Source organism: Xenopus tropicalis, chromosome 10 (genome assembly GCF_000004195.4).
Source record: "Xenopus tropicalis strain Nigerian chromosome 10, UCB_Xtro_10.0, whole genome shotgun sequence".
Classification (NCBI taxonomy): Eukaryota; Metazoa; Chordata; class Amphibia; order Anura; family Pipidae; genus Xenopus; species Xenopus tropicalis.
The window spans coordinates 42770102-42791444 of NC_030686.2; the positions used below are offsets into that span (position 1 = coordinate 42770102).

The 21343-nt window shown below is 40.3% G+C and overlaps 1 protein-coding gene across 5 annotated transcripts in view; it reads right to left on the reverse strand.

The window, feature by feature from the left end:
• Nucleotides 1-5913: 5913 nt before the first annotated feature.
• The window catches only part of slc25a19 (solute carrier family 25 (mitochondrial thiamine pyrophosphate carrier), member 19), a 34106-nt gene continuing 18676 nt past the window's right edge, over nt 5914-21343 (reverse strand). For 3 of the 5 annotated variants that reach the window (XM_012971744.1, XM_031894075.1, XM_012971745.3), the window contains exons 2-7: nt 9967-10111; nt 9210-9365; nt 8714-8884; nt 8184-8367; nt 7682-7812; nt 5947-7447 (exon numbers count right to left, since the gene is read on the reverse strand). In XM_012971744.1, the coding sequence (XP_012827198.1) occupies nt 7247-7447; nt 7682-7812; nt 8184-8367; nt 8714-8884; nt 9210-9365; nt 9967-10098 (975 nt within the window). In that variant the 5' untranslated portion in view covers nt 10099-10111 and the 3' untranslated portion in view covers nt 5947-7246. Of the gene's footprint in view, nt 7448-7681; nt 7813-8183; nt 8368-8713; nt 8885-9209; nt 9366-9966; nt 10112-11158; nt 11357-21343 lie in introns of those variants that run through there. The other 2 variants (XM_012971743.3, NM_001015953.2) reach the window with 2 other exon arrangements.

The window sequence follows — 21343 nt, forward strand, 5'->3', positions numbered from 1 at the left end:
TGTTTCCCTTAGACAGTACAGTATGGGGTACAGCTTATTGTGTGCCCAGAACATTCCTTCTCTGTATATTTGTATTTATACATATGGGTAGGGGGTGCCATAGTGTTTCCCTTAGACAGTACAGTATGGGGTACAGCTTATTGTGTGCCCAGAACATTCCTTCTCTGTATATTTGTATTTATACATATGGGTAGGAGGTGCCATAGTGTTTCCCTTAGACAGTACAGTATGGGGTACAGCTTATTGTGTGCCCAGAACATTCCCTCTCTGTATATTTGTATTTATACATACGGGTAGGAGGTGCCATAGTGTTTCCCTTAGACAGTACAGTATGAGGGTACAGCTTATTGTGTGCCCAGAACATTCCTTCTCTGTATATTTGTATTTATACATATGGGTAGGGGGTGCCATAGTGTTCCCCTTAGACAGTACAGTATGGGGGTACAGCTTATTGTGTGCCCAGAACATTCCTTCTCTGTATATTTGTATTTATACATATGGGTAGGAGGTGCCATAGTGTATTTATACATATGGGTAGGAGGTGCCATAGTGTTTCCCTTAGACAGTACAGTATCAGGGTACAGCTTATTGTGTGCCCAGAACATTCCTTCTCTGTATATTTGTATTTATACATATGGGTAGGAGGTGCCATAGTGTTTCCCTTAGACAGTACAGTATGAGGGTACAGCTTATTGTGTGCCCAGAACATTCCTTCTCTGTATATTTGTATTTATACATATGGGAGGGAGGTGCCATAGTGTTTCCCTTAGACAGTACAGTATGAGGGTACAGCTTGTGTGCCCAGAACATTCCTTCTCTGTATATTTGTATTTATACATATGGGTAGGAGGTGCCATAGTGTTTCACTTAGACAGTACAGTATGGGGGTACAGCTTATTGTGTGCCCAGAACATTCCTTCTCTGTATATTTGTATTTATACATATGGGTAGAAGGTGCCATAGTGTTTCCCTTAGACAGTACAGTATCAGGGTACAGCTTATTGTGTGCCCAGAACATTCCTTCTCTGTATATTTGTATTTATACATATGGGTAGGAGGTGCCATAGTGTTTCCATTAGACAGTACAGTATGGGGGTACAGCTTATTGTGTGCCCAGAACATTCCTTCTCTGTATATTTGTATTTATACATATGGGTAGGGAGTGCCATAGTGTTTCCCTTAGACAGTACAGTATGGGGGTACAGCTTATTGTGTGCCCAGAACATTCCTTCTCTGTATATTTGTATTTATACATATGGGTAGGAGGTGCCATAGTGTTTCCCTTAGAAAGTACAGTATGAGGGTACAGCTTATTGTGTGCCCAGAACATTCCTTCTCTGTATATTTGTATATATATGTGTGTGTGTGCGTGGGTGTTGCCATTCTGCACCCACCCCCAACATAGTAATATATGATAGTTTATTGTGTTTACAGGTAATTCCATCCATATATTTGGACTTATAGTAAAAGGGCCGGAGCTATATTGTTTACATTAGACAGTACAGTATGACAGTTTAGATTATCCTACACTCAAACCATTTCATCTTTTTATAATTGTATTTATACATGTGGGTAGGAGCTCCCTTATTGCTTTCCTTGGACAGTACATTACAGGGGTATAGCCCGTTGTGTGCATCAGGTATGTTGGCTCTTCTTCATACATGATAGGTTCCACCTGACACAGACTCAATACCCTCACTAGGATTTATTGTGATTCAGTGCACATTACAATAATAATATGTTTTATCTTTTGTAAAGTGCTGGAGAAAAGCAGGTTTGTGCCTGAAGCTGCTCACTTTGGAGATATTACCAAATGCTATTTTGCTACGAACCCGTTGGGCCTAATCAGGAAGGTTTGATTATTCAGCCCTGGTGTTGATGATCCGATCATAATAGGGGAGCTACAGAGACCCAGTGCAGTTCTTACACAATAGGATACTTCTAACCTGCCAGAGGTCAATTGTGCAGAATTTCCCAAGGGCCCCATACACAGGCCCATAAACTGCTAACTTGGTGAATGGGCTGAGTTGGCAGGTTTTATCGTATGCGTATGTTGAGTTTTAGGACGAAAGCCTTCCTTGCAGATGGGACAGAACAGGTGCCGCATAACATCTCTAAAGGTAGCAGGGTGGCAGCATAAAGGCAAATAAATTGTTGCCAGGATCCCTTATCCAACTACCACTGGCTGTAAGCAATAAGGTTAATGTTAGCAGAGAAAGACTGGGAGATACATGTTACTGATAAACTGGGTATATTATCTCTTACCTAACTAACAATTATACTGTATTGTGGGGTAGACGATTTCCAAAGGGAGATCTAAAACATTTGAAACTGTATACAATAAACTTTATTTGAGTTCTTAGTATGTTAGTAAGGTATTCAAACTGCAGTTGGTCTTCATCTTTTATGAGCAGCAGCTCTCCACTTGAGCCTAGTAACCAGGCAGTTGTTTTAAAATCAGAATGAATGGAAGACAGGAGAAGCCGCTATAGAACAATAACCAATTAGAGGTAACAATATCAATGTGGCCTCAAAGGGGGTAATTTAAATTATATTCTAGAAAGGGACAGAATAGGGGGGAAATAAATTGCCTAAGAAGAGACCAACCAGCAAAAAACTAAATGTTAATAACAAACTTTGTATTATATAACTTATAAACAGTGAAAGCCACTCTACCAGTAAGCTGCCACTATACTGTTCTGGTTCCACCCACATTCTGAGTCTCTCATCTCATTGGCTGTCAGCTCCTGCACGAGAAAACATTTCTGCTTAAAGGAACAGTAACACCAAAAAATGAAAGTGTATAAAAGTAACTAAAATATAATGTGCTGCTGCTCTGCACTGGTAAAAGTTGTGTGTTTACTTCAGAAAGTCTACTATAATTTATATAAATAAGCTGCTATGTAGCCATGGGGGCAGCCATTCAAAGGAGAAAAGGCACAGGCACATAGCAGATAACAGATAAAATACTATTGTATTCTACAGAACTTATCTATTATCTGCAATGTAACCTGTGCCTTTTCTCCTTTTTTCCAGCTTGAATGGCTGCCCCCATGGCTACACAGCAGCTTATTATATAAATTATAGTAGTGTTACTGTAGCAAACACACCAGTTTTACCAGTGCAGGGCAACAGTGCATTATATTTTTATTACTTTAAAGCTCTTTCATTTTTTGGTGTTACTGTTCCTTTAATTAACATCGTACAGTGTCACCCTGTGCCGAAAATGAACCCCAAACCATTTGACTGAATCATCTGAATCAGTGTGTGATTATGAGGGATAATGTTTAGCATACAGTAACCGTGGGCACTTCCATACCTGAGAATCCAACATAGAGGGTGATGCTTGGGCCACAAATATTTTTCAGCATTTTTTTTTTTCTTAAATAGAGCTCAATTAGCAACATTAACTCCATTAGGCCCATAAAAGGAGGGAGTGACCAAGCAGTCAACAACCAGACAATATTCCTATTTTTAATTAATATTCTTACACATTTTCCTGCTACATTAGGGACCTTATAAAATTGCTATACCATTTAAATCCGAACAATAACTACAAAGGTGCAGTGACTATAAAGAATGGCACAATAACATTGCCCAAATTAAACAAGGGTCTTAACCCACCTTCTGAAAGACATACTTTGTCAGCTAAGGACAGTTTATTACACATTGATTGTGGGTTACAGCTGCTTGTGCGAGTATCGCAAACATATTTGATTTTTTAGATTTTATTAGGCAAATAAAGTAAGCAACTCATTAAGATGTTTGTTCAGCAATGGCTATTGTTTTCTTCCTACTGTGAAGGAGGTGGAGGTGGAGACTTGGCCAATGGCAATGTCTATCCTGTGCAGTGCAGCTACTTTTTCAAGGCTACTAAACACCAAAAAAAAAAACCCCTGCCAGACAATACTGAGAATTGCCTCTGCTAGAACACACGTAGAGACAATTATCAGTAAATGATCAGCACTGTCTATTTTAGTAGCCACAGCAAGTAGCTGCTACTAGTAGCTCTGTGTGTCTTCATCCTAAAAGACAGTTCTAACAGTGGGAGCTCCAATGGCCCCATACTAAATGTACCAATACGAAAGGAGACATTCTCTAACAATATGAAGATACACCAATGGTTATTTTTTTTTGTATCTGATGGGGACCAATCTTTATTCCATTCCATGATGATTTACAGCACAGTGTGACCCTATATACAAGTATACAATGTTTGGATGTGAAGCCCTGGAAAGATGGACAGAAACACATTGTCCTCCAGTGTCATCTTCCATCTCATAAACCATCCCTCCCCATTTCACAGTTCTGTAGAGACATTTGAAATAATTTGGAGAGAAATAGCAGAGATGGATCTCTGTTTTGACAGCAAGCACATTAGGGGCAATGCTGAAAGAAACCATGGCTATTGCTCAATAGCAATGTACAGTCCCCACCAGGTAAGGCGTAGATGGCATTGTGCCTTCGGTGACCGGATTACCAAATTTTCATGGATGCTGCTATTGGTGTCTTTTTTTCATACACATGGGCTAAGGGGTGCATGGTGGGTAACCTCTTGTGGGGCCATTTTGGCTTGAGATCGGCTCTACTAGTCAGGAGCCGCTATTGATAAAACTTACATAAATATATGTAAATACGTATAAATAAAACACAATGTAGATAAGGAGTCAAAATATACTGCCTACTGCATGGAATGATTTCTTTTTTTAAAAAAATAAACATTCAGTAAACATAATCCTAATTGTATAACTAAAACATAAAAAAAAAAAAAATAACTCCCACCAAAACAGGAGGAGGAACATGACTAGCGGAGGGTTGAATCTGATAGGCAGGAATCTTTTTTCCAACCTTGGCAACTAAGTAACATTATATAAATAGTAATGCCTCAGTAAAGCCTATTTGACCTTGTACTCACAGGACAGCAGTGCTATAGAGCAGAAACCCACTGAAGTGCACATATTGGCTTTACCAGTCACTAACAGGAGAGTACCATTGTATTACTGAGCAAAAAAAGCCTTAAAAATATGAACATGTTCCATACTATAAAATATGATACATGCATGATGTATTATAAGGGATACTGTACCTCCTACTGTAAATGATAAGGATATTAGCAGTCACTGAGGGGTTCTGTGCCCATATAAAGGCACAAGGCTGCAGGCTGAGTTATACAGGGAACTCTGAGTATCACTCATGTATTATAAGGGATAATGTACCCCCTACTGTAAATGATAAGGATATTAGAAGTCACTGAGGGGTTCTGTGACCATATAAAGAAACAAAGTGTGCTTTCCTGATTGTAAATATAGTGCTCCTGTGCCTGACGTGAAATGTATGCATCCATGAGATATAAATTCAGCACTGTCCTAATATTGAGCCTCTAGTTGATTTGGTTCTGAGCATAGGGATCCTTAAATCCCCATGCTCAGAACTGTCTCATTTGAGATTTATTCCAATCTGTGCACAAATAAAGTGTAAGAAGATGTTCATGGATACTGTAGTATTACTATGAAACTTACCACATTACCCAAATGGTCTGCATTACTCTGTGGGTATGTACTGGAGATAGGGGCATGTTTTGATACTAAAAACATCACGACTGTGCAAGTCTGCTCTAATAATGTGCAGGCATCCCTCTATATTAGATCAGCAGCCCTGGAAAAGCCCTTCCCAGGTAGGGAAGGTATGGTATAGTAAGGTATGGTATACATTATTTGCAAATGACATTCAGCAATGCCATGCCTAATAGTGCCCTATTCACAAACAATTTCTGACTATTTCTCTATAATACTTAGCACTTAGTGTTTACTAACACAGCATAACTCATGTTTGCATGTTGTTTTTGGCAGCATTATGCCAAGGTGCTCCACAGGAGGACCCCAGGTCCCGGATTATTCTGGAATAAAAGACTTCTTACCTGTAAAAATGAGTTCATTAAAATTCAAATCATACTTAAAATGACATTTAATTTAAATGAAGCATTTGTGAGGATATCCTCATATAAAACACAGCAGAATAAAAACACATGAATAAATATAACTGATCATATAACAGCGATATTACTAAGAACGCACTGAATCCATCATTATAGGTTTCGTCAGAATACTTGAAAAAATATTTGGCTGAAAAACCGAATCCAAACTGTAAGGTGCGTATTCCAAGCTCAGCTAAATAATAAAATTGTAAATAAATAAGAAAAATAATTGAACCATCCCTAAACAAAAGCAAAATGCCGCTTTCAGTTGTCCAGAGCTTGTCAAGTCATGTGAATTTAAGAGTTCCACCAAATTTGACCTAAGGATTCTTCCAATCCTAATCATGCAAAAAATGCTGGGATTCGGCCAAATCCTAAACCAAATTCTAGATTTGGTACATCCTCAGATACTTTATATGTAACATGTATGTTGCACGGACACTAAATAAACATTAAGGCTGACTATAGAGAAGATTGGATATAGAGTGGCTATGCATTACAGGAGTCTTTTTGTGTAACTGTCCTGCCTAATGTGGTGCACACTATTTCCAGTCTTCCCAGAAATATCCCCTTTTTAGAAGAATGGACACAGGTGGTGAATTCTGCAAACAGCCATCACCCTTGGTGTCAGTGCTAATCACTGTCCGTGGCCCCATTTGTGACAATGACACTAATAAAAACAAATGCCCGACAGGATGGAGGGCCCTTTAGCAACTGAATGTGAATTGAATGAAATACTTTCTTGACCAGCACCTTTGAAATAGTAGCCCATTTGTTTTTATGGGATAATAAGGCAGATGTGTGCGGAAGACAATTCTCTAGAAATGCATGGATGACTGAGGGGATGGCTAGTTAGTAACACATGAATAAAAGTGCCTTACTTTAATAACCCAAAGCAACCATCAAGTATTTAGCTTTGAATAGTTTAGTGCAGTTAAAACTTCAGAAGCTAATGTCTGAATAGTTTCTATAGATTCCCACACAACCTACTTGTGAGTGAAACAACAAGGTCCAGTTCTTTCTCCTATTGCATGAAATTCCTATTATTGTTCCTTGCCTCATTCCTCTAGGATTTTTTTTGGCTATCTTTGCACTTCAGTTACACATAGCAGCCATATGTTATCTGACTGGTTTAGTGCATTTGGAATAGGGTTGGTAGCTGTACGTTACTACGCAACCCACATGGCATTTAAGAGGTAATGTAAGATTCCGGTCTCCTTTAGCATTCTGGGTAACACACTACATTTCTCCTAGAGGTGTCCTTGTTGGTGTTCAGTCCTCTTTCCTCTTGCGTTTCTTGGCTTTCTTTGCACTCAGCATGAGGCTACAGAACAGCTCATAAGAGAAGAAGGTGAGCCCAGTGGAGAACGCAGCCTTGAGCAGGCTGGGAGCCAGTCCTTTAAAGAATCCACGGAAACCCTCTTCTTTCCATATTTGGCATGCACAATCCACAAGGCCATGGTACGTTCTTACCTGCAAGGTAGGAATAACATGTATCGAAGATAAGTCACCTCTTTATTGCCCTTCGCTGCAAAAGCTCAAGTGATATTTAAGGATACACGAAGCTTGATTCTAAGTATGTTGGACATGTTCCTATTTGTTTATGTATTCTTTCATGCGTGTGGTTTTTTGAAGTCATGTTGGCAAACAGGGTGGCATGATAATTTTAGTTTCCATTTTAGGGTGGACCTTATGAAAAATACATACCTTTCCAAAGTGTGCTCTTGCCTGCTCAAAGCCACCAACCTGGAGTCTCTTTTTAAAAAGATCAAAGGGGTAGGTGACTGTTTTACTGATCACTCCTGCTCCGCTGCCACAGAGAAGGTTCCTGAGGCTGTCTGTGAGAGAACAAGCAAGGTAATTTTATGAGAATCACAGATACTGCCCATTTGAAGGGCATGAAGGGAATAACTCAATATTTCCCATAACCACATTTTTCTAAAACCACCCAAGACATCATCTTTAATATTCCCTCATATTTTTCATTGGGTCTCTCAGCAGGAAAGTGTCATGACCATCTATCCAATATTTTCCTCCTCAGTCCTTCCCATGTACTTGGTCATTTTCCAGTTAACTTATTAGAAGACCCAACAATTTAGGAGAGACATGGACATCTGTTCATGTCTTTTACTGGGAACAGCTGAACTATGTCCTCAATATCTCACAGGACTGCAGCTTTTGGCAGCACCACCCAATATCCTATTCATACCTTTTTGTGTCTGATCTTTAAGCAGCACTAGGTTCCAGGTCCTTTTCAGAAGGTTGTATGAGGAGAACTGGAGGCCGGCATATGGGAATACAGCAAGAAGGGTGGGGAAAAGGCCACGATAAAATGCGACAGGCCCCTCAGTCCTAAACATAGTAAAGATCGCATTACGCAGGTTCCTATAAACCTAAGGAACAGACAGGGATTAATGAACTCTGTAAGTGGTTTTATTTGTTTAAAATTTGTGAGCTGAGCTTCAGTAGCGTTAATGTGTATGATTGAATCATAACAAACATTTATATGTGTGCAGATTGGAGCATAGTTTTCTCACAAAGAAAGTTGTACTGGCACATTTATTAGATAGTATGAATAGAGGAGCTAGATACCAAATATAGAACTGTTGGCATTAAACTTACAATACAGAGTTTATCCTGGAGTTTAGAAGAACTGGGGCAAATGGTAGAAAAATTCAGCTTGTGTTTTTATTTTACCTTCCTGGATCAAGTAGGAACTCGCTATAAACTCTCATTTACCTTAGGCTCTCCTTGAGCAGCAAATCGTGTCCTTAGAGTGTCCAGAGGCTGTACAGCCAGGGTCGCGGAGCAGGCAGCCAGCCCTCCACACAGGAAGTGCACGGCTGGGCTACGAGGATCCAGCGAAGTGGAGACATGAAAGAGTTCTGTCAGCATCTCAAAGCTAACAAACTGCAGCATGGAAAGTGCAAAAAGTTATATATTAATGTATACTAATAAATATATTTTATCTACTATTAAATGTAAAAAGAGAGATGCAAGTCGTTTAATGACTATGTAATTAAAAATGACTTGTTTCACTTTATCTGGTTTGCACATCTGTGACAATGGTTGTCACACTTTTTCAGTTCAAAACCCACTTACTGTATGTGAGAATGCAACAGTGCCCTTTCCAGTGCTAAGCTTCCATTCCCTCAGCACAAAACAGGGGGGGGGAGGCATACTTAAGGGCAGCCTCAGATTACCCTTCACTATATGATCATATGCTGAATCTTACCTGAACAGCCCCATAGGATACAGACAGGAGCTGAGCTGGAACATGTCCCTTCCAGAATCCAGGTAGACCCTCCTCTCTAAGGATGAGCCCAACTGCCTGTAGGATGCCATGGTACTTTCCCTGTGTGCCATGGCTGGAGAGGCTCTCAATCTGTAACTGAGAATGGGGGAGGCAAGAATAAGACAAAGAAAGCAGGACCTCCCCATATCACACTCTGTCACCTGTTCTCTCCCCTTGCCAATCTGCATTGTCCATTTTTATAAGAATAAAGTGATTAACGTTGTGTCTGTTTTCGATGCCATGCCGTGTATGGTCTACTAACGTGTTATGGCAAGGTTAATGCTTGCAGCCCCTTTAACTTTCAGTGGGTCAAACCTTTTTATACATACGCCCCAGGATTCTCCAATAAGAATCTCCCCTACACTGGTCAGCCTCCTAGCACACAGATTAGGGAGGTGTTTAAGCCCCATTAATATCAAGGAGAATGCTGGGGCTTTAAGTCTAATAACATTAGGTTAATTAACAGTTCAGAAAGTTTATGTCTCCTTCATTTTCCCATGGACGTTGCTTTTGAAATGAAAGTATGAAACTGTATCTACTGTAAGTGGGAAGCAGGACAGGGGTGGACACTCACATCTGCTATACCTGGCCATAGAGGAAACACAAGGTTTGGACAATTAACTTCAGCTCCTATGCAGAACTACAACTGCCAGGGACACACATCTAACATGTTATCCTAGGCATGCATAATAGTTACTTGGAAGCGGATCTTTATGACGTCCAGGGGGCTGATCAGGGCTCTAGTGACCAATCCTGAGAGGGACCCTGCCATCGCTACCTCACTGCTGGAGAGAAGCCGCCCATCAGTGCTGGGGTCATAGCCGACCATTCTACGGAAGTACCTGGAAAATGAGAAAAAGGATGAATTACTCACTGCATTCAGGCAGCCTTGGGGAAAAGTATGATTCACAGAAGTGATTGCACATTTTTAAATTCACAGACACTTCTTGATTGTAGTAAAAGTTAAACGGCATTACACTGTCAGTTACAGTTACCTAAACATTTTAAAATATGCAAGGAAAGCTCTATATCTCCCAGGGGGGAACAAACCCAAATACATACAAAGTCTTATGGTGATTCCTGACCTGTATAGATCAAAAACACCAGCTGTTCACTACCAAATTTGCCAAACATCGCTATAGAAATCAGCACACTTTATAATGCAATAAAAACTGCCATTTGCAGCATAAAACCATTTACTTTTAAAAAGTACATATTCTGACAAAGCCACAGATCGGTAACTATGTCTTTCAACTCCAAACTACAAAGCTTTTTCAGACAAAGAAACCCTTGAAAGTCAGGGTTCTTTTCAGGATTAGCAATGTATGTGCCTTGTATAGATCCCAAAATGACAACAGTGCTGCACAGGAATATTTTATGGCTGCCACTTCAGCTTTAGCAAAATCACCCCCCTGCATTGTACGTGTGGTAAAAGCCACAAAAATAAAGTTGACCCCAGAAAACCATATTTTTGTTTTTGTAAAGTACAGATTCTGCCAAAGCCAAAATGAGTAAATATGACTACAAACTTTACTATAGCAAAGATTTATTAAATCTGTACACATTGCCTTTATTTATAGTATCTTTTCTCCCACATATAGGGACACAGAGGTACTCTGAACAGTTTGATGCCCAATATGAATAGCATCACACAACCTTGTAGAAAATAGAGATCCCAACTTTATAAGTGCAAAAGCAAAATTCAAGAATAACCAATACAGATCCAATAAAAAAAATTATACACTGAGGGGTCTAAATCCTACACTAATGTAATAAACAAGCAAGAATGCTGCTGCAATGCAGAACTGAAAGTGAAAAATAATGAGTTCATATGTGCATGTATTCTGCCTAATGAAATTTGAAATAAAAGATATTTTTAAAAAACTTACATGGAGCTGTTGGGTAGATAGCTCACTCACAAAAGAAGGAGAGTTCAGATGAGTTTTACATGAAATTTGCTGCAGAATGAGCCAAGAAATTGTAATCCGAACAATATTTCTTTGAGGTCAAACTGAATTGGTTTCAAGTCTCCGGCTGAGTTAAATTCTGACTGAGCTAAACAGAGACAATGGAATGCAAACGTAGGCTATGCCATAAGTCACATGGTAGGCCAGTAACCAATTGCAGCCAGGTGTTGCCTTACTGGAAAAACAAGTTTACTAGGATAAAAAAAAAGTTCCACTGAATGGGGCACATATATATGTGCACTAGAAAAGACAAAATTTCCGATATAAAAATGATAATTTCGACCTCTTGATTATCAAAACTTAAGAGCCAAAAACAACTGCCCTGTGTGGCTATGATTTTATTATTATTTTTTTTCTTATTACTTATCTACCTATTCAGTTCCTTTACTTTACTTATCCCAGACTTTTATTCAGAACATTGCCAGGTTGCTAGAGAAAATAAGATCCTAGCAACCCGATAGCTGCTGAAATACCAAACTGGAAAGCTGCTTAACCCAAACCACAATAATTGAAAAACCAAACATTAAAAAAAGACCAAGTGCAAATTGTCTCAGAAAATCAATGGCTACATCATACCACATATATCCTTTAAAGGGAGTGTTTACCTTCCAAACACTTTTTTCAGATAGCACCCCAGAAATTAAAGCTTTTTATTTTGTTTTTTATATTTAAATTGAAGTCTAAGCTCTGCTGTTACAAACTGATACATTATTTGCTACATTTTTCAGCAGTGTCTCTGGAACATTATCAGCTATAATATAAATAACAGCTGACTTTAGGGTAAAGTCATGTATTTTTTCCTTGTTTTTGCTCCAAAACCCACTCCACATGGCTGCACAGAGGACGACGCAGTGCCTGCCGAGTGGCTATATCCTTAAATGAACAGTATGATCAAAAAGTGAGAATGTATCCAAGTAATGAATATATAACATACTGTTGCCCTGCACTGGTAAAACTGGTGCAGTCGCTTCAGGAACCCTACTATAGTTTATATAACAAAGCCGTACAGTTAGCTGTTCAAATTCGAATAGGCCTGCAGGGTATGGATTACTAAACAGATAACAGATAAGCTCTGTAATATCAGTGTATTCTACAAAGCTTACCTGCTATGTTACCTTTTTCTTTTTTCCCCCAGCTTAAATGGTTGCTTGTAAAGCAGACCTTCCAGTTATATCACTGCAGGGAAATTGTATATTTCAATTGTGGTGTTATTGTTCCTTTAATAAACCTCTGGGATTTTGCTCAGCAGGGCCCAATATAGGAAATATATCAGAACACTTCCCAACCAGGGCTGCTCCACGATGCCATGAAGGTGAAAAATTTAAACTTTCAAAAATAAAAAACAGAAGGCAATTTAAAGTCATTATTTTGGGATTCCTATCCAAGAACAACAAAACTTCCAAAAGGTATTTGGAAGGTTAAAGGAGAAATAATGTTAAAAACTAAGAAAGCTTTATGAGAAAGGTCTATGTAAATACAGCCATAAGCACTCACAGAAACGCTGCACTGAGTCCTCTGTCAAAAGATTTGTTGTCTGTTTTCCTCTGCCAGTGACACGCAGCTCTCTGCTCTCTCCTGCTTCCCCCTCCCTCCCTCAAGAATGCTAAGAACTCACTCCCTCCTCTTAGGAATGTGTGATCTGAGCCAATCAGCAGGAAGCTTCCTCACAGTCTAAAGGTGCCCATACATGTTAAAGGGACAGTAACACCAAAAAATGAAAGTGTATAAAAGTAATTACTATATAATGTAATGCTGTCCTGTACTGGTACAACTGGTGTGTTTTCCTTAGAAAGACTACTATAGTTTATATAAATAAAGCTTCTGTGTAGCCCCGGGGGCAGCCATTTACAGGAGAAAAGGCACAGGTTACTTTGCAGATAACAGATAAAACCCCATTATATTCTACAAAGCTTATCTGTTATCTGCTATGTGCCTGTGCCCCCGTGTTGACATAGCAGCTTATTTATATAAACTATAGTAGTGTTTCTGTTGCAAACTTACCAGTTTTACCAGCGCAGGGCAACTGTACATTATATTTTAATTACTTTAAAACACTTTCATTTTTTGGTGTTACTGTTCCTTTAAGATCCGCTCGCTTGGCGAGGTCGCCAAGCAAGCAGATCTTCTCCCGATATCCCCACCTACGTGTGGGCAATATCGGAAAAATGTAGGCTAATTCGATCTTTTGGCCCTGAGTGAATTCTAACAACGGCAATGGCACAGTCGGTTCGGGGACCGCATCAACGAGCCGATGCAGTCCCCGATCCAACTAAATCTTTTAACCTGTCCGATCAATATCTGGTCAATTTCAGGCCAGATATCGGTCGGGCATGGCCGTCGTTTCTGCCCCTACATGGGCCGATAAGCTGCCAAATCTGTCCAAGGGACCGATATCGTCAGCTACAATCGGCCCGTGTATGGGCACCTTAACTGAACATGTACACTGGTCTGGGTCTCGGTGCAGGAGTGAGGCATTATGGGAACTTTACACAGCTCAGCATTTTTTCTTCCTGTTAATCTGAATGGGAGAAATATGGGGAGACTTAAGGGCACTATTAAGACAACTGAAGGTATGCCTGCAGCTTGAGATTAACTCTTTATTAGCCTTTCCTTCTCCTTTAATACGTGTGTACAGCTTACCCAGATTTAGGTAGGCAGAACTGGGGGGCAACATGGCCAGTATGTGACTAAAGAACTTATGGGCATAGTGGTGGGAGGGCAAGAAACAGAGACACACGTCTTTTTGTCTAGGGGCCCTGGGGCCAATCATGGAGCTACTAGTAGCAGCTACTTGTCACGGTTACTAAATGCCAGAAAATCCCCTCTCATAGACAATACTGAGAATTGCCTCTGCTAGAACACACATAGGGACAATTAGAGTGAAGACACACAGAGCTACTAGTAGCAGCTACTTGTTGTGGCTACTAAAAAAAGACAATGCTGATCATTTACTGATAACTGTCTCTACGTGTGTTTTAGCCGAGGCAATTCTCAGTATTGTGTATGGCAGGGGATTTTCTGGTGTTTAGTAGCCGCTTATAGTAGTTCAGTTTGTCTTCACCCTTATTGCTTGCTGCCTAGAAGTAATGGCAGTAGGGTGCTGTATGATGTTAGCCATTGCAAAAATGCCAAAAGATTTAAGGTTAGGTTTAGATGTTAAGGGCTGTGACACACGGAGAGATTAGTCGCCGTGCGACAAATCTCCCCGAAATGCCATCCCACCGGCTAGAATGTAAATCTCCTGTGGGATGGCATACGTGGTGCCGCGATTTGTTGAAGTTTCCTCTCAAGGCAACTTCTGCGACTTTGGCAAATCCCGGCAATTTATATTCTAGCCGGTGGGATGGCATTTCGGGGAGATGGAAACTTGAAAGCTTGCAATTTTTGGCCTAATAAAACAAAGAAGCCGTTTTAAAAGTTACTCCCTGATGCAGAACGCTGTGGACCATCTCTATGTTGAGGTTAGGAAGTGCTCAGTCCAAAAAATACTCACAGTTCTACGGTATCTCGCTGTACAGACTACAAGCAAACTGATTTCTCTCTCGAACTGTATAACTAGATGGGAAAAACAGGGTTTCCTGCTACCGGCATCTGTAGCAAAGTTCAGCACAGGTTTCCAGTGGGTACAATTAGTCAGGAATTCTGGGAAATAATGTTCTGGGAACAATGGCCATTCTCCCTACGTTAGCTGTATCTAACCTCACAGCCTTTTTGGGTTATTGATTAAAATTGATTAAATGTATTTAAAAATCTGAGCTGTCAATCATATATTGCCTGCCCCGCCTCTATGTCTGAGGCATAGAGGCGGGGCAGGCAATATATAATTGACAGCTCAGATTTTTAATTACAATTTACTTTAACTTTCCATTCAGCACTTCCTAGATAAACCACCTAGATGGCAAATGTGTAAGATTTTGGGGTGATACAAAGCTAATGGCGCCGGCCTGCTTGTTGTAACTATAAATTTCAAGACTGAAGCGGGAAAAAAAAATAGTTTCTATAGTGTGAGTAAAGTTTATTTTGCTCAACTAACATGATAGAAAAGGATTTGGAATTATTTCTTAGGGTGACAGGTCCCCTTTAAAATTAGAAACAGTATTTTCAACCAAAATTAATTTGCAACGTGTTCCCCTTAATATTATGCGGCACAGCAGTTTCCCAATCATTAAATAAAAGCGTTAAGTGCAGCTCAGAAATGGGTACTGTGCATATGATCAGCCAGGGAATGCCTGGAAAAGTGAAAGATGATGGCGGTTGTGCACTCTGCTGGGAAGTACCCTACGTCAGTGCATTTCTCGAAGAAAAGGAACGTGGCCTGAAGTGTAAGTGATTAGAATCACTGGGATTTGCATAAAAACTTGCCACCCCCCCCAGTGATTTCTGTATCTTTCATTATGCTGCAAGCAGTCCTCCCTACACCATCCTCCCAAATCCAGACAGCCCCTGCTAAAGAACCCCATACCAGTCTGCGAGCTCCAGAATCCGCTCCAGGCCTATCCACAGTATTACCTTCCTCCCAGTCCCTGCAATAGCATGCAAGCCTCACTTACAGGCCAGTCACCCAGGATGTGGGCAAGTTTTGGCTGAATAAAAACAAGACTTACTACCAAATAAAGCCCCTGTAAGCTGATAGTGTGCATAGAGGCTGCCTAATAGCCAATCACAGCCCTTATTTGGCACCTCCATGAGCTTTTATGGTGCTTGTGTTGTACCCCAAGTCTTTTTTTTATAATTTGACTGTGGCTCATGAGTAAAGCTGGCCATACACGCACCGATATTATCATACCAAACCTACCAATGGTGGCAGGAAAGATCATAATTACTACGTGTATGGCCACCTTAAGAGGGGTTGGAGACCCCTGCTATATAGGAACACACAGGCACACACATCTGCTTCACTAGCAGGAACTACGATTGAGATTCTGAATGTGTTACAGCAAATCCTCCTCACACCAAGTAAACAGGAGATAGAGTACATTCAGAATAAGAAAAGTATTTTATTAAAATGCATTTAACATTAAGAACACTTTAATATTATCTCTCGTGTGAAAACAAAAATGGGTAAAGTTGGGGGAGGAGTGGTGAAACCAAACGTGAGCATCCTTACACAGCTTATGGTATCCATCCCAGCTCCTCAGGATTAATCACTATGAACTACTCCCTGCTCATGTCGTTCCACACCAGATTCAAACGCACTCCCATAAGCAGGCCGGAGAAACACAACACAGATTTAACAGCCAGAGGAATGAAATACCCATTCCAAATCTCACAGCAAATTACAGCCAGCAGGTGGCAGCACTGTCACAGTACTATATACCCAGCGTTCCAAAGACTGGAAATAAATCTCTCAGTGCAAGGACTCATTTGTGCGTCATAATCTCAGTTAAATATGCTGTGAGCGAGGATTGTATATATGTCAGGAACAGGGAGCTGTAATCCAGCAGCACTGGCGCAGAGTCAGCGGAATTAAATAGAAAGACACTAGATAACGTACAGAAATTTAGCACTGGGGAGAATTATTTTAGGGAGGTTGTAGTAACTGCTCACACATTCTCCCATGTCTTATAAAGGGTAAGCAGCATTGGAATCACTATCTGCTACTCAATATATAACATTACTCACTGTGGCACATATAACAGCAAACAATGAGAAAGCTAAAACGCTCTGCCCCCATGATCCAGTGCTTACAATATAACCATTACAATCACATTTGCACTGACAGGGCCGCAGAGGTTATACCTTCCTCAGCACAAGGTGGATAATTCTGCACAGCTGTATATGTACAGAACCAGCTCACAAAGCATGTGTTTGTTAAATAGCAGCTCTGTTTCCCTGGGAGGGGTATGGATTATTTCACCCACAATCCCCCAAACCAGAACCATTTTCATATATTACAGCACTATGCCCAAATTATATTAAAACATATTTGTTGCAAGTTCTTTGGATTAGTAGACATTAGCTCCAAAGCACTGTACTTAAAGACAGGGAATCGTGGAAGAAATTCAAATTATTTACACAATTAACACATCCCAAACCAGTGTAAGAACTTAATGTAATTCCACAGTAAAACAAAATGTCATATCCTACAGTGCAGCATTAGATTGCATGTATAACGTGAATCAGGCAGGGTTATATGTAACATTATCCTTTTGTACTATTTTTAATGCCTTTGGTTGATGCTAAGGGGCTGCTGCCATGGATTGGGCCCTAGTTCCAGTGAAAACAAACTGTAAAGGAACAGTTCAGGGAAATAATAAAACTGGGTAAAATAGACTTTACAAAATGAAAAATGTTTTCAGTATAATTAGGCAAAAATGTAATCCATAAAGGCTGGAGTGAACAGATCTGTAATATAATAGCCAGAACACTACTTCCTTTACATCTCTCTAAGCTGTTAGCAGTCAGTAGCCAATCAGTGACTTGAGGGGGGGGGGGCATATGGGACATAATGGTTCAGTTATATTTTATTTGAATCAGACCTGCGTTATTACAAACGAACTGACAGTTATGTTTCATGTGGCCCTTCCTAAAGTTACTGACTAAGAAGTTAGAGAGCTGAAAGCAGGAAGAAGTGTTCTGGCTATTATGTTAGGCATCTGTTCACTCCAGCCTTTATATATTACATATTTGCCTAACTAACTATATTACAAATATTTTTATTTGGTGCAGTCTATTTTACCCAGTTTCATTTTTACACTGAATTGTTGCTTGAAGGCTACAGAGTACTGTGTTTCCTATTGGGGAAGGTTCTTACCTGTTTCAGGACAATATATAATGTCCCCATGGCCATAGCAAGATTTGTACAACATGGGTTTCCTGAGGTGGGAGTGGCAGAACCTGACTGGGCTGCACAGGGCCCTGTGGGATAAATTGGAACCCTGGCTGTAAGCTGGGCCTGGGATTTTGAAGAAAGAAGGAGGGAAACATGCAAGTACTCCAAGCTAGCGCTAACAGGAGCACAGGCCCCGGGTATCAGGTAAGTGCAACCCCCAGTGATTGAACCTTTCCTTTTGGTATTACAAGACATTACAAGAATAAGCCAATCGGGGCTTTTATACTTAGAATGGGGAACCAATTTGGTTTCCTGAGGTGGGAGTGGCAGAACCTGACTGGGCTGCACAGGGCCGTGTGGGATAAATTGGAACCCTGGCTGTAAGCTGGGCCTGATCCCCAATATCAATGCCAAACCTCCCTAATGCTCTTGGGGCTGAATGGAAGCAAATCCCAGGAACAACGTTTCAACATCTAGTGGAAACCTTCCCAGAAGAGTAGGGGCTGTTATAGCAGCAAAGGGAGGGGCAACGTAATATTAATCAGTTCGTTGATGTGGTCCTCAGGCCGATGGTGCCTATGCCCGCTGTTTTTATTTGATTGTTTGGCCCTAGGGTGGGCATATTGGTAGAATATTTATTCGTTTGGCGAGCTCACCAAACGTGTGGAGAGCAACATGTATGGTATGGGGGTTTACACATCAATGTTTTGAGACACATTTAAAGGAAAGGTTCAATCAATGGTGGGGGGGGGGTTACTCCCAAGTAACTATAATCACTCACCTGATACCCCGGGTCAGTGCTCCTGTAATGCACTGACTCGGGGTATTTGTAAGTGCGATCCTCTTCTCTGCAACAAAAAATAAAGCTGGCTTCTTTTTTTTTTACTCTACTGCATATGCGTCGCCCCAGGGATTTTGAAGAAAGAAGGAGGGAAACATGCAAGTACTCCTAGCTAGTACTAACAGGAGCACAGGCCCCGGGTATCAGGTAAGTGCAACCCCCAGTGATTGAACCTTTCCTTTTGGTATTACAAGACATTACAAGAATAAGCCAATCGGGGCTTTTATACTTAGAATGGGGCACCAATTTGTCAGCTGAAAAAAAATGCCTCAGGTGTAAGAGGCTACGACCTGCTTCCCATTCAAACTGCAGGCTTACCATGTATTGCCTTCCAGGAACAGACTGGCATTTAAACAGGGCAAACCCTGAGCTTTAAACTCACTTGGAAAACTCATTTTTAGAATGTGCCCAAATGTGCAAAAACATCATAAAAACAGAAAGAATCAACTACACTAAACACGAATGCGCTGAATATTAAGGTAACAAATACCAGTTCATTTAAGAATCATTTGCAGAAACCAGTGATATGTATCAGATAAAGCTGAAAATTGTAATAGACACAAACTCTGCAGCAAGCCCAGCATTACATATTCATTCTAATTATATTCATAATAAATGTAGCAGTCTGGTGCTAAAACACTGCAGGAAGTAAGAAATACAAAGGCAGACTGAAGGAGTTAACCATTGTCATAAAAATGGGCATTTTCTTCTAACTCCTTTCTCCCAAAATGCAGCAATCCCGTCACACTTTATGGCTGAGGCTCTCTATTTATTACATAACATTTTGTTATAGGAGTCACAGAAACCATTTATTTACACTCTCCTTCAGAGCGGTTATTTAAGTTAAGATATAAAAGATAAAGCAACATAATATCAGTACAAAGTGACAGTAGCAGCTTCTAACGTGCTGTACATCTTATAGACACAATGTATATATTCATACTACACAGCAATAACGGTCTGTCTAGCTTCTCTTTGCCTCCTGGCCAGCAGAAAGAAAATAAAAGACCATCAGTTTAATATATGAACACAACCACCACAGACAGACATATTAACCTATATCCAGGACATTCCCAATGTAAACACCTAATAGTTCTTTGGTAAGTATGGCACATCTGTAAAACTGGCAAAACAGGCTCCCCACGTACAAGGAGAAGGCTGGTGAGGCCACCAAGAGACCTATGGACAACTCGGGTCTCAATGGCTGAGATTTGAGAGACTATTTTAGGAAACAACTATTATCCAGGTGCTCCATGGGACAGTGGCAAAGAAAAGCCAATGGTAACTAAAACTCACATAGGATATTCCATCAGACTAAAGGCCGTGTTTGGTTTGAGCGCAGAGGGTGGAATGATTGCAGCACAATGCAGGTGAAATCCTGGAGGAAACCCGAGCCTTGAGAGAAGGAGAATCTACTAAATTCTCACTTGAATGTACATGTATGCAGTTATTTTGTGTTTATTCATTGTAACTTTACCACTTCCAAGGGGGTGAATACATTTTAGCCACTGTAAACGCCAGGGCTCCTTACACAGTGGAGAGAAGACCCATACTGTAGGAAACACCTAAATACAAGTTTCAGTTCAAACCTATTTAAATATTCTACAAATCCCCACAATGTCCAGAAATATGATTTATCATTACAGAGAATACACTGCTCCTGACAGCCACTTGTCTATAGGACAATAAATTGATAAGGGAAGGGTCTATCCTGATCACAGAGAGAGAATATCTAAATTTCTCTATCTGACAATTATTTGTACAGATCAGTGGCTTTAAAGTTCTTCGGTTCATATGCCCCTCTGTATTCTAAGGTAGAAATAAAAACAGACTCCCAATATACCCTCAAAGTTGCTTTATTAGCAATGTAACAGCTGCAAATATTACATCTTACCTGACTTCAAGCTGAACATTCCAGCACAAACTCTCCCTCTCTTCTTACAATAATAAACATATATACTATAAATATTATACATACAGTGATTGCTGAACTCACCTTGCCACAAGGCTGACTAAGGTTGAATTATGCCATCTCCAGTGTTTATGTTCGTTGGCCCTTGGCCATAACATGTTTGCTTGTTAGATGAAGGGCATGTTTGTCAGCAGGTATGCAGAGCATTCCATAGATGCAGAGCTATGTTACTATTAGCTATGGCAGTAAAACTGTCTCTTTGCAGAGATTTTAGCTGTCACTAAGTAAAGCTTCCATAGGACATCTGGGAAAGGTCGGCCCATTAACTGTTGCTCTCATGGACATTCCAGTGGGTTTGTGACGGCATTAAAAAAGCCATCTCAGGAATAAACAGAGCACTTATTCTTTGTATTCATCTCAGGCATTGTGGGTCCAGCTGCAGCTGTCAACTACACACCCTGAGGTATACCCACTGCTCTGTAACCAAACAAAAACAGCTTTTTTCCCAACAGAACATTATTAAAAACAAATCAAATGAAAAATGGTTTCAGTGCCAGGTGTTATTTTGTAGGGGACAGCATC